General features: G+C 44.3%; 2 protein-coding genes across 2 annotated transcripts in view; one reads left to right on the top strand and one right to left on the bottom strand.

Moving 5' to 3' along the window:
* The window catches only part of unc13a (unc-13 homolog A (C. elegans)), an 80,352-nt gene extending 77,985 nt beyond the window's left edge, over positions 1–2,367 (top strand). The window contains exons 42-44 of the mRNA XM_063202061.1: positions 115–207; positions 720–879; positions 1,620–2,367. Coding sequence (XP_063058131.1) covers positions 115–207; positions 720–879; positions 1,620–1,911 — 545 coding nt within the window. The 3' untranslated portion in view covers positions 1,912–2,367. The remainder of the gene's footprint in view (positions 1–114; positions 208–719; positions 880–1,619) is intronic.
* Positions 2,368–7,648: 5,281 nt separating this feature from the next.
* si:dkey-110c1.10 (unconventional myosin-Va) overlaps positions 7,649–12,500 on the bottom strand; it is a 40,907-nt gene continuing 36,055 nt past the window's right edge. The window contains exons 31-35 of the mRNA XM_063202060.1: positions 11,597–11,732; positions 10,503–10,827; positions 9,463–9,637; positions 9,227–9,307; positions 7,649–7,845 (exon numbers count right to left, since the gene is read on the bottom strand). Of these exons, the coding sequence (XP_063058130.1) occupies positions 7,672–7,845; positions 9,227–9,307; positions 9,463–9,637; positions 10,503–10,827; positions 11,597–11,732 (891 nt within the window). The 3' untranslated portion in view covers positions 7,649–7,671. The remainder of the gene's footprint in view (positions 7,846–9,226; positions 9,308–9,462; positions 9,638–10,502; positions 10,828–11,596; positions 11,733–12,500) is intronic.

Genomic DNA, 12,500 nt, shown 5'->3' with positions numbered 1-12,500 from the left:
TGACAGCTTGAAGTCAAGTGTTCCAAGGAGTTGGCGTGTTTGCCTCATGTCAGCCGCTAGCATGGCTGACCTGTGTGCTACTGCTGCTGTGCCTGTCTGTGTGTGTGACCTCAGGCTCTGGAGTGGAGGATGCTGTGGGAGAGGTCTCCATAGCCGTGGAGGTCTTCACCCATCCCAGCACTGGAGAGCATAAAGTCACCATCAAAGGTTTGTCTTCAGCCACTGATTTGGTTGAAGTGTGTGTTTTTTCCATTATGTTAGTCCAGCACACGTTATAAGTTTTTGCTGCTTGTAGTTGAATGTAGAACTCCTCAGCCTTTATCTGACCTGTCCTGTCCTGCTCTTATTTTGTCAAAAGGCCGAGCTTAATAAAATTATGTGTTTTGTATTGAATGATTGAATAGTAATATATGATAGCATTGTCACTGTCAGAGTTTTCCAAGCCTGTTCATTTCCCCAAGCGGATATTGATGCAATTATGAACATCTGTTTTTTAGTAAGGCACGTCGATTGAATATGTCCACTAAAGGAATGAATGCAATATAATACACTGCACTTTAGTGTAACATTGAAACCTGTCTAATATGGCAAGATATCATCAATGTAATCTTCTTTCTCTCAATGTCCATGTGAGCATGTATGTGTGTGTGCACGTTGTGTCTGTGTGCGTGCATGTGTGTACTGCCTTCTGTTCATGTTCCCCTGTGTGTTGTGTGTAGTTGTGGCTGCGAATGACCTGCGATGGCAGACCCAGGGAATCTTCCGGCCCTTTGTGGAGGTCTACATTATCGGCCCCCACCTCAGCAACACCAAGAGGAAACATGCCACCAAGTCCAAGAACAACAGCTGGGCTCCAAAATATAATGAAACTTTTACTTTGTGAGTAAACCATTATCATCTTTATCATCTGTGTTCATGGAATTATATTTTGTGTACTGTTGTACTATATTTACAGCCTGAGCAGCTGGTTGGGCCCAAATGAATTGGTACATCAACTGAATGAGGCATAAAAAAGAAACTGAAAGTTACTAGCATTTTGTACTTAATTAGTTGGACCTTTTGTCCTGCACCTGCACCTTGGATGTGCGCACCACTACTTTATTTAATTAGTTGGCCTGTTGTGCATTATTCCGCGTCACAACGTATCTTTCTCTATTCCCCACAACAGCACTGTACTGTATAGTCCTGACCGAAAAGGGCTATACGTAGATTAATTCACACGAACCTTTACTTTAACCTCTTAAACTCTCCGACTTCTACACTCTCCACTGCTGTACAAAGTGCAGTCACTACGCCAACATTTAAACTGAGGAAAAAAAGGCCCTCAAAGTATTGTATTAGGTTGGATATTGTAGTTACTGCAAATTTCACATATCAATACCTCTAAAAGAGAGCACATTTGGGCTTTGTCATGAGGTAAATTAGGTGTAATGAAGACCATTTTCAGTCTAAATTCAATTTTGACAAAAAAAATATGTAGTTACTGCACTTCGCCTTTGTACGGCTGTCCAGCTCTCTGACAGTTAGTTTTCCCCATCCATCCATCCATCCATCCATCCATCCATCCATCCATCCATCCATCCATCCATCCATCCATCCATCCATCCATCCGTCTACAGCACACTGAGCGCGGAGTCGGGCCCCGAGTGCTACGAGCTGCACTTCTGCGTGAAGGACTACTGTTTTGCGCGCGAGGACCGCACGGTGGGCATGGCCGTGCTGCAGCTGAAGGAGGTGGCGCCGCGGGGCAGCGTGGCCTGCTGGCTGCCCCTGGGCAAGCGCATCAGCATGGACGAGACGGGCCTCACCGTGCTGCGCATCCTCTCGCAGCGCAACAACGACGACGTGGCCAAGGAGTTCGTCAAGCTCAAGTCCGACCAGCGCTCCGCCGAGGAGGGGCGAGGGAGTTAAGAGGAGAGGAGAGGAGAAGTAGGAAACAGGCGAATAACAAAGAGAGACAAGGGCAAGAATGGATTAGAGAGTTAAGAGGAGAGGAGATAAGAAGACATGAGTGCAGAAAAGAGAAGTGTAGAAGTAGAAAAAGAGGTGAATAAAATAAAGGAAAGGAGAGAATGGCATTTACATGAGGAGGAGGAGGAGGGATACATGGACATAACAGAAGTGGAGAAGTAGGAAAACAGGTGAATAAAACTAGAGCAGAGGAGGTGGTGAAGCGAGGTCAGGTCAGGTCAGGATACTATAGGCTTGGGACTCTGGTTTCTCTACAGCTTCCACACATATGAGCGAGGAGCTGAGGAAACGACACACCCCTGCCCCCAAGACCTCTACCCATGCACTAATGCCAATGTTCATACTCTGAAAAACACAGACACCTACACCAACACATATGTGCATATAGTTTCACACACGTTCTAATTCTTCCTACATAAAGCACACAGTATCAGAATTTGGTCATTCTGACACACACACACACACACACACACACACACACACACACACACACACACACACACACACACACACACACACACACACACACACACACACACACACACACACACACCGCATTCATATTGATACAGTCTGGGCTACTGTGTGCAAAGAAAAGAACACAGTGCAGGCACTTCACACCAAGTTGGAGTGAAATAGACGACTATTGATATTAAATACTGCCATAGTTATGTAATTGCCCTTTCTACCTTCTACAGTCTCAGCGAACATTGAGGAACATTCTTAACACTTCAACTGATATCTTTATGTAGCCTACATACTGGGTTTTTCTAAAGAATGAGTCTAATGTAAAAGAGTTTAATTGTTGAATCTAAAAAAGAGTTTAAAAGAAAATGTATGGAGTTATATGAATATATACATAGCATTCTATATATTATTTTAAATGTACGAGACATGATATCTATCTTTTCTTTGTAATAATATTGAAATCAGTTGTTCTTCAGGTGGCTTCTATTTTATTTTATTACTTCTGTAGAGAAATCTGCTTAAATGAGCAAAGATGTGCAATTCAACAGAGGGCTGAGAGACAGCTTGTCAAGTCATTTATGTCCTCTTGTCCCTCGATGGTGTCTGTCTCAGATCGTCTATCCTTCCTTATTGCCAGAGATGTCCCCTTTCCCCTCACATGTCCTGCACCCAGACCCCTTAAGCCAGGCCATGTCTGCATTCCAGGGATTCCACTGCCGTATCTCTATTTTTACGGACTTATTTTTGATAACTTCCTGATTTTTTAATCAAAAGAGCTCACACTAGCTAACCTTGCCTCCGGCACTACACTGCACGGTAATTATGTAGTGGGTACCGCAGCTTGAAGTGCTGCTTGGGTGGTGGATTTAGCTGTGCTTTGTGGGCGTATGAGCAGAATATAATTCGAGGCATGAAGCTTCTTCTCTGAAAATGTACCTGTGCTCAGAACGCAGGAGATAGATGTCAGAAATAGGTATTTGTAAAGAGAGGACAACGTGTAGACACTTTCATATAGAGCCTTCATAGGAGGCCGTACATGTTCCTTACGAACACAGACCTTTAGCGAATTAGGGTCCAAAGTTTTTTTCTTGTTGTCTTTTTTTTTTTTAGTTATGCAAAGTCGTAGATGAAGCACAAGTGGACCAATCAATTGTAAAGCTGATAGCTGCCAGTCTAAAACGGCTTTAGACCAAATATACTCTAAGATAGGCCAGGGGGATGGACGTGGGACTTGTTTATTTTTGTTTAAGAACAACAGAGCCGCACATCTTAAAGGCTGTTCTAGTAGTTGCCGGAGTCAGCCCATGTGCATCTGGTGACTTATTACAAATGAGGTTTGCTGGCCTTATCTTGTGTATGCCCCCCTCTTGGGTTTAGTTGAGTAATCAAACTGGAAAATACTCAGTGTCATACTTCAGTGTCTTGTAAGAAGGATCACACTGCCTACCTACTGTACCTGACATCCCCTTTGTCTACTTGTCTATTTGTACTATACTGTAGGTGTATGTGTGTGTGTGTGTGTGTGTTTGTGCGTGCGTGTGTGTGAGAGAGAGATAGAGAGAGAACGTCTCTCTATTTCCTTGTAGGATTTTCCCATTGGCCGCATGATGTTGAGGGGTCCCTACAACGCGCCAGAGTCCTACTGTACAAGAGGAGCTGGTTGCCTTTTAAGACTAGGTCTCCACTCTTTTTTATACACCAGTGTTGCCTGTTTGTGTAAAAAAACAGCTATGATTGATGATTAAGCAGAATGCAAAAAGAAGGAAATGCTTTGTACTGGTACTTTGGTCTACTTTGTGTGTGTGTGTGTCTGTGTGTGTGTTTTTCAGAGTTTTGTAATTGTCTCTTACTTAGTTGGATGGTGGGTGTGTTTGACTGTAGTAATTTTTGTGTACTTGACACAGCATTCCACAATATGCCATTGAAAGGGCATGTATTTTGAAAGGAAAAAAATAGGTTTCCATAGTTTTAAAAAAATGTTTATGCTGTTTGGAGTATTGCACCAGATTTACAGAATGTTCGATGGTAACTGGCAGATGCCAGGAGGAATGGATCTTTCTCCTGTTTCCATAGTGACCTCAGATGGATGGATTTCTCTCTCATGCTTATTCTAGGAAATCTGTTCTCTCAAAGGCCTTCTTCCAGATAGCTTGAGCTTCAGTCCTCACTTAAAAAAGACCCTGTATAATTTGATCAGTGGCACAGTTCAGGAGAGGACAAAGCGCCTATGGATGGTCACATCTCTCTTCCCATATTAAGTTATCGGCGGTCTTGTGATTTTGCGCCCCATATTAAAAAGCATCTGTAGTCCTAGGGCATCAGTCAAGCAGACCCAGTAGCATGTAGAGCATCTGAATGAAAGTCAGTGGCTAAAGCCCATGGGTGCAATGGAGGCTATCTGCTTGGCTCGAAAGAGGTAAGCTAAATAAAGCTCCTCTTTGGTGTTCCCAGAGTGTCTCTCTGAAATGTTCATGTGTTATAATTTGTACTATAGATCAAAGATTCTGGAGCGCAGTCCGCACTATAGCCTTTGCTATAGAGTATCAGAGTCCTTTGCTAAAAGACCATAACATTTTGGACCATTTCTGCTTACTCAATGTGCAGAGTTGTGGTTGCCCCTGTGCACACCACACATCCTGTGGTATGACATCCCATGGGCAGGTGGAAGTATGGCTTGTCAGACGTTTTATTTTTCTGTGAGAACACACCTACAGTAGTAGGAATGCCTGGTTGGTGTTACGTGCATTGTACATGTACATTAGGATTGTCCCCACTGGCAGTAACTTGCCACACAGTCTGCCATTTTACAACATGGCTCCTGCTTCTTGGAATATCTGTGGGTGTTTTTATCCACGTTGCTGCCACAAATGATTCATCAACCACACCTGAATATGTTTAGAACCATGGTTCATCGCCCATCATATCTTGCCAACAACTATCTTCATGTATGTGGCCATCGTACCATTACATAGTTATCTCAAGTCTATGCATCTATTCAAAGAAATTTACATATGTGTAGAATTTTTTAAAAAGTAACATTTAAAATAAAAGTTCTTTAATGTTTACAGTGTGAACTATTATCAGCACAAACCATTTGTTGTCTTGTTACAGCTGTTTGGAGAACTGGCCAAATTTTTCGAGAGCTATACATGTAGCTGCTATTTTCATGGTATATACTTTACCTGTCAGGTACTGTACCAAGGGATCTTAACTTGCTGTAAATGTGTGGTTATGGGCATTTTGTCTAGTGGTTGTAACCTGACTACATACTATAACAGGGGCGCTGCTAAATGAGGATAGATCAGGACTGTTCAGGGAGCCCAGAGGTTCACGGGTGGGTTTTGGGCCCACAGGGGACCATGAAATGGGCGGGATTTGGGCCCCACAATTACTATTTTCCTACAGAGGGTGCCCGATTTTGAGCAGCGCCCCTGACATGTTCTATACTGTATCTAAATGAGCTGGCCAGAGAGGCGTACTAATCCTTTTGTTAACTTGAATATACTATGACTTTGTGGCTTTAAGCACAGTGTGACCTTTTGCTCTTTTGTTTACATATATTTTTGACACAGCATGAAGGAAGAGAAGGGCTGTACCGTACTGGGTGAAAACCTAGTCAGTTTAAAGGGTTTAGATTAAGGTCATATTGTGCGAGGGTCACATTCAAATCAGGGTCAGGTACGATTCAGACTCAAGTGGGCTTGTCTGGGACATTTCTTTCTTTAGTCTGAGACAAGAACACAGACAGAACAGGAGCTGTTTAGCTAACAGCTGTGTGTTAGCTTACAGCTAGTCTTTGGAGAAACAGAACACATTGACGTCCCAATAGCAGCCAAGCAATTCTGTAGCAGGGAAATGAAAGAGGACTATGATGTTGCTGTTGACAATGAATCGGCAGTCACACTGGCATGTATCAACATGTGGCCTGTGCGTGACGTGACTGGCAAGATGGCCGTCACGACTCAGAAGCACAATTAAAAGCACATGGAAAAGGAAGGGTAAAACATAATGCATGTGTAAGAGATACACCTGGGTACATCGTTTTCATGCAAAATCAAACAAACTGACTTCAAAACCCTAAGGAGTCATGCTGGGGTCATGCTGGTAAATATTTTTTGCGCTCCCTTGCAATATTTTTTGCGGTCCCTAGAGGAGGAATATTTTTTGCTTTCTTTCGCAATAGTGTTGACTTCTCACGCAATGCTTTGGGAGTGCAGTCAAAACTATTGCATGGGAATGCAATAAGCATTGCCAAGGATATCATGATTGAGATCTAAAAATATTTACTAGCATGACCTTACTCCATAAAACCCTGTACATAAGACGCAGTGCATGCTGGGAAAAATCTCTTTAGTGCCAGCATGTGTCTTTGATGTTAATTCCAATGGTTGTATTTGTTGATTTGTACTGTTGGTCGGATTTATTTTGATCTTTGGGTATTATTTTGTATTTTTCAAAGGCTTGTGAATATATAAATATATATTACGGACGTGTAGTGGTACAGAGTACTCGCATGAGACTGTTTTTTATACAGAGATGTTTATAATTTTGTTTTGTTTTTTGTTTTTTTAATGATTGCGCATACTAGGGATGGAGGAGAGATGGTCTACTGCATCTCTGTGTCTCTACTTGCAATAAACGATGTTTCAAAAGACAAAAAAAACTTGCTCATGTTCTTCATGCTGCATCTAAAATGAAACAGTAGTCTACAATTCAGCTACCTTAAGAACTGGACAGTTGTGGATTTAAATTATTGTACAGATATACTCTACATGTATCTTGTGTGAAAATGTTACATTCATCTGATTAACAACTATGAAGTGTCCTATTTGTTCCTCAAAAGGCACCCCACACTCCCCACATTCATTTTCCAGACTTAACATGTGAGCCTCCCAAAATCTCCCAAATGTATGAGTACAGAGTAAGGAGTTCCACTCTAGTGGACAGACACATGAAACACAATTCATAGTCCACAAACTCATTTTCCAGACTCTTGAAACTCACACCGTTTCTCAAAAGTGTTATTGCTAACCAGTTAGCAACTTAGTAGGTTGCCAGAGGAAAATTGCATTACAACCAAGTAAGTTGCTAATTTAGTTAGCAATGACGTTGTCAAGAAACGCACCTTAACTTCCAAAAGCACAGTGTCAGTCTAGTAGTGGACAGACAGACGGACGCGTGACACCAGTGTGACATGAGGACTTCGTCATCATCGCAGGTGGTGGTGGTGACTCAGGCTCTGCGGAGGAAGGAGAGCTTGAGGGCCTCAGGGATGGCCAGGGGCTCTGGGGGCTGGCCAAGGCCCAGGGACGAGGCCGGCTGGTGGGGGAAGGTGACGGGGAACACCCTGTGGGCATCCAGCAGCAGCTGGGGAGCTTGGCCCTCAGAGCGCTCCTTCAGCAGACCCTGCAAAAACATAGAGACACAGAGGCATGATGCGATGATGTGACCATCACTAGGGTTGTGGGTGTGTTCTCACTATCATGCCAACGAGCCCGGTTCTTTGTTGTAGAGGCCAGAGGCCCTGTTTGGTACCCCATAAGGTCCGGTTTCGAGTCCCGGTGGGGCAACCCTTCACTACACATGGAAACGCAGACGCTCTGAAGCGTCCCAACTTTTCACTTGCTCACTGTATAGTGGCTAAAATGCGAAGTTGTCCAAATGTACAACAGCTCACTACCATACAGTGGCTCATCTGCTCGTTGTAGTAAATCAGTAAATTACATAAAGTCTCTCCGATATTACATCTGAATTGGTCACTTGTTTATATAAAAACAAGTGACACCCAACACCCAAAGGCAGTGAAGTACGTAGAGTGTGCAGAATTTGAATGTGATGAATGTGTAGCATCATGAGCATGATGTACAGTGTGTCATAGATGTGAGTACACCCTTCACATTTCTGCGAAATTGTAAGTTATCCTTTCATGAGACAACATTATAGCAATTTCACTTTGACACATTGAAAAGTAGCCGGCGTATGTGGCTAGTTAGTTCTATAAGTTCTATAAGTTCCATAAGTTGTACATTGACTACTGTCCATTGTGTCAAAGTGAAGTGAAAAGATATAATGAAACTATACAAATCTGCAGAAATGGGAAGGGTGTACTCATTTCTGTAACACACTTTATAACTTTGATTGCTTAAAACAGCCAAATCAAATGGTTTCTAGAGAATTGGACAATAACTTTCTCTGAATTGTGAGTTATGACTATGTGATGTGTGTAAATGAGTAGACATTGCAAACAGAGCCAAACAGAGCAGAGAGGACGGGCATGGTAGACGATGAGGAGCCTGTGCTTCCTTCCCCACATCTCTTCCCAAACAGGCCAGATGACTCACTAATGACCTTCAGACTAATGCCCTTGATGAGCGCAGCATCCAGCTGGGATGAAAGCTTGTTCATAACTATGGATGATTGAGTTCAGCAAAGTCATCAGATTACATCACCTCCCTCTATATTACAGAGGGTAAAAGTTGGTCGGCTTTTTTTTATACTAGCTCAGATTAAGGTTACGATATATGTATAGGGAATATGAACAGGTGCTTTTAGCTTTTTTGGTGTCTGGACAAAAGATTTCAGGATGAAAAATACATATTAACCAACAGAATCTGACAATATATACGTATAAAACACTGAATAAATTAGAAAAATGAATCGCTAAATAAACAATTTTTGTATGAGCCGCAATAATTGTGCTCAAAGATGTTTATGTGCACCAAAAACTGGACAGTTGCACAAGGCGTTAGTTTCAGTCGTGAAGTTCCCACCATATAAATAGCTTTACCTGTACAATGCGAATGAAATTCAGTGTGACCCTCTCCTCCGCATCACTCTGTGGGCTGTAGAGCGTTAATATCTTGATGATCTGTGAGATGATGAAGAAGAGGAGAAAAAAAAAACGAATCACATAAGGCGTGTGGGTGTTTCATTTGCACATCCATGGAACAAACCACAGATTGGATCAGATGAAAGTCGTATTAAATGAAAATAAGATGTTCTGAGGCTTCCAAAGCTTCCCACCTGTTGAGTCGTCAGCACGTTGCAAGTCTGGACCATAGCCGAGGCGTCCAAGTCGGACTTCTTACTCATCTGCAGGAGCTGGGCCGCCTGGATGAGGGGCTCCAGTGTGGCAACAGCTCCCCCTGCCTGCAGACCATGGCCTCGCAGCCACTCCTCCAGCAGGCTCACATTGTACCTGCAGGGGAATAACAAGAGAACAGAACCTGTTAGAAAAGGAATGACTTACACTTGAAAATTAGTCTGCGTTTGAGTGAGTGAGGGAGAGAGGGAGAGAGAGAGAGAAAGTGTCAGTAATAGCTCTGTCTCTCACCAGAGTTCCAGCAGCCTGTGTGTGGGGTGTCTGAGTGGGAGAGTATGAGGAACACCCCCATTTGTCTGGCACCAGATATGGCTGTGATTCTTACAATGTGTGTGTGTGCGTGTGCATGTGCGTGTGTCCACATCTCTGACCGTATCTCCAGGCCCCTGTTCCAGCAGCACATGTCCTTGTGTGTGTGTGTGCGTGTGCTCGTGCATGCGTGTATCCACATGTCTGACCGTATCTGCAGGTCCCTGTTCCAGCAGTACATGTCCTTGTGTGTGTGTGTGTGTGTGTGTGTGTGTGTGTGTGTGTGTGTGTGTGTGTGTGTGTGTGTGTGTGTGTGTGTGTGCGTGCGTGCGTGCGTGTGTGAGCATGCGCGTGCATGAGTGTATCCACATCTCTGACCGTATCTGCAGGCCCCTGTTCCAGCAGCACATGTCCTTGTGTGTGTGTGTGTGTGTGTGTGTGTGTGTGCGTGCGTGCGTGCGTGCGTGCGTGCGTGCGTGCGTGCGTGCGTGCGTGCGTGTATCCACATGTCTGACCGTATCTGCAGGCCCCTGTTCCAGCAGCACATGTCCTTGTGTGTGTGTGTGTGTGTGTGTGTGTGTGTGTGTGTGTGTGTGTGTGTGTGTGTGTGTGTGTGTGTGTGTGTGTGTGTGTGTGTGTGTGTGTGTGTGTGTGTGTGTGTGTGTGTGTGTGTGTGTGTGTGCGCGTGTATGAGTGTATCCACATCTCTGACCGTATCTGCAGGCCCCTGTTCCAGCAGCACATGTCCTTGCGCAGCAGCAGGCTGTTGAGGGCGGTGGCCACCATGAGGTAGGTGAGCTGGCGGAGGGCCTGCTCCTGAAGGGCCAGTGGCAGCTCCTGGCGGGCCAACGCTGCGTGCAGCAGCCCCAGCTCTCGCAGCACCGCGGCCATGCTCGCCACCGCCGCCTCGGGCCCTCCACCGGCACCCACCGCTCCCATGGCCCGCGGGTCCGAGCCGGCCCGCTTACGGGAGCTGACCAATGGCTTGGTGGCGCCGGACAGGCCTGGGATGGTCTCGCTCTCCAGCATGGCTGGGACTATGGGGGGAGAGGAGAGGAGAGGAGAGGAGGAAGAGGAAGAGGAAGAGGAAGAGACCAAAGGAGAGAGTTCAGTTGAGGTGCATATATTTTTTATTTTTGTCAGAGGTGGACAAATTCTCAGAAGAATTAGACAAAGAGACAGTGTTAAAGAGAGACAGAGAGAAGACTGTTACTGTAATAGGACAAGATATGCAAGGTATGCTAGATATGGCTGCAGCCTAGGGCCCCCCACCTGCCGGGGGGGCCCCTATTGGACAAAACTGAAAAATGGCAGAATTGTGACAGGCCATCTTAATCCGGCCCAAAAGATATGAGAGGGGAGACAGTACATTTTTGCAGTGTTCATTCAACCCTTAGTGAGTCAAATGTACCACTCTTCTAGTGGATTCTATTCCCTAATAAACAACAATGAATGAAATTGACTTTAGAGGACGTTATTCGAGGTGCAGAGGATTTTTTTAATCCTCAGAGGAATATGAGACAGAGAGACAGAGAAACGCAGGAGAAGAGAAAGAGAGAGAAATATATGAGATTGAGTGGTAGACAGAGAGACAGAGAAACGCAAGTGGTCAAGACACAAAAAGACAGATGCACCGACATTGAGGCCGGGGAGAGAAAATGTGAAGAAGTGACAGTTTAAAAAAAGTGACAGTTTAAAAAAAAGAGCATATTGGAAATAGATGAAGAGAGACAGAGGTTGTCAGAGAGAGATAGAGATAGAGACCCCCCCTCAAAAAAGGTGAGGGATAGAGAGGCGTTGTCAGACCGATAATGGGGTGTAGGCGGCCCTCGGTGATGGCCAGCAACTGCTGGTAGGCCTGTATGCGCAGGTCACTCAGGGCTCGACTGGCCTCGCTGTAGTCAGACGCCAGGCGCACCAGCTCCTCACCATCAGCACTGGCCTGCCATTCACACAGAGAGAGCACAGGGGTCCGTTTCTCAAAAGCGTCTTTGCTATCGTCGTTTGCAAAGTCCTTCCTACGAGAGACTCAACTCTCTCTCGACAGCGACGCTCACCACTAAATCCAAGGGAACGGTAAGACGGTCTTAAGACGGTCTTAAGACGGTTAGAAACGACAATAATCGAGAAACGGACCCCAGGACAGCACAACACAACACAAGCAGCAGCATCATTACCTTCGTCCTCCATCGCATCACCACAAGCACACACATTACATACTACTACAATACACACAGGGGTCAATGAAGCTTTAGTAGAAGCACATGTCAAGGTGGTGCAACAACAGCTAATGCCACCATTGTATGGATTCAATTATGTTTTTAGTGGATTGTCTAAGAAGCATATTCATTGCAGTACATTAATTGACCAATTTCTAATTCATTTATGGGCATCAGTTGTGGTTGTACCACCTATCGTCTGAGCACAAAAAAAATAATCTTTGACCCACTTACATACTATATATCGAGCATGTGTAATGAACTCATGCAACACATAACAGCATTATAAATCCAATGCAGTACAGTACATACATGTACATCGTAATATGAAGAGTTTATAGGACATAGAACACAGCCATCATCATGAGTCCATACTCCATAGCATCATAGGATTAACAGAAATATGTGTAGGTGAGAAAATGAAATACATTCCGCTAAATGTTATACTGTAAAAGAAATATATATGCAAAGCATAAGTAACAATACTATAA

This window comes from Engraulis encrasicolus, chromosome 6 (assembly GCF_034702125.1).
Source record: "Engraulis encrasicolus isolate BLACKSEA-1 chromosome 6, IST_EnEncr_1.0, whole genome shotgun sequence".
Lineage (NCBI taxonomy): Eukaryota > Metazoa > Chordata > Actinopteri > Clupeiformes > Engraulidae > Engraulis > Engraulis encrasicolus.
This window is presented reverse-complemented; position numbering and strand designations above follow the sequence as displayed.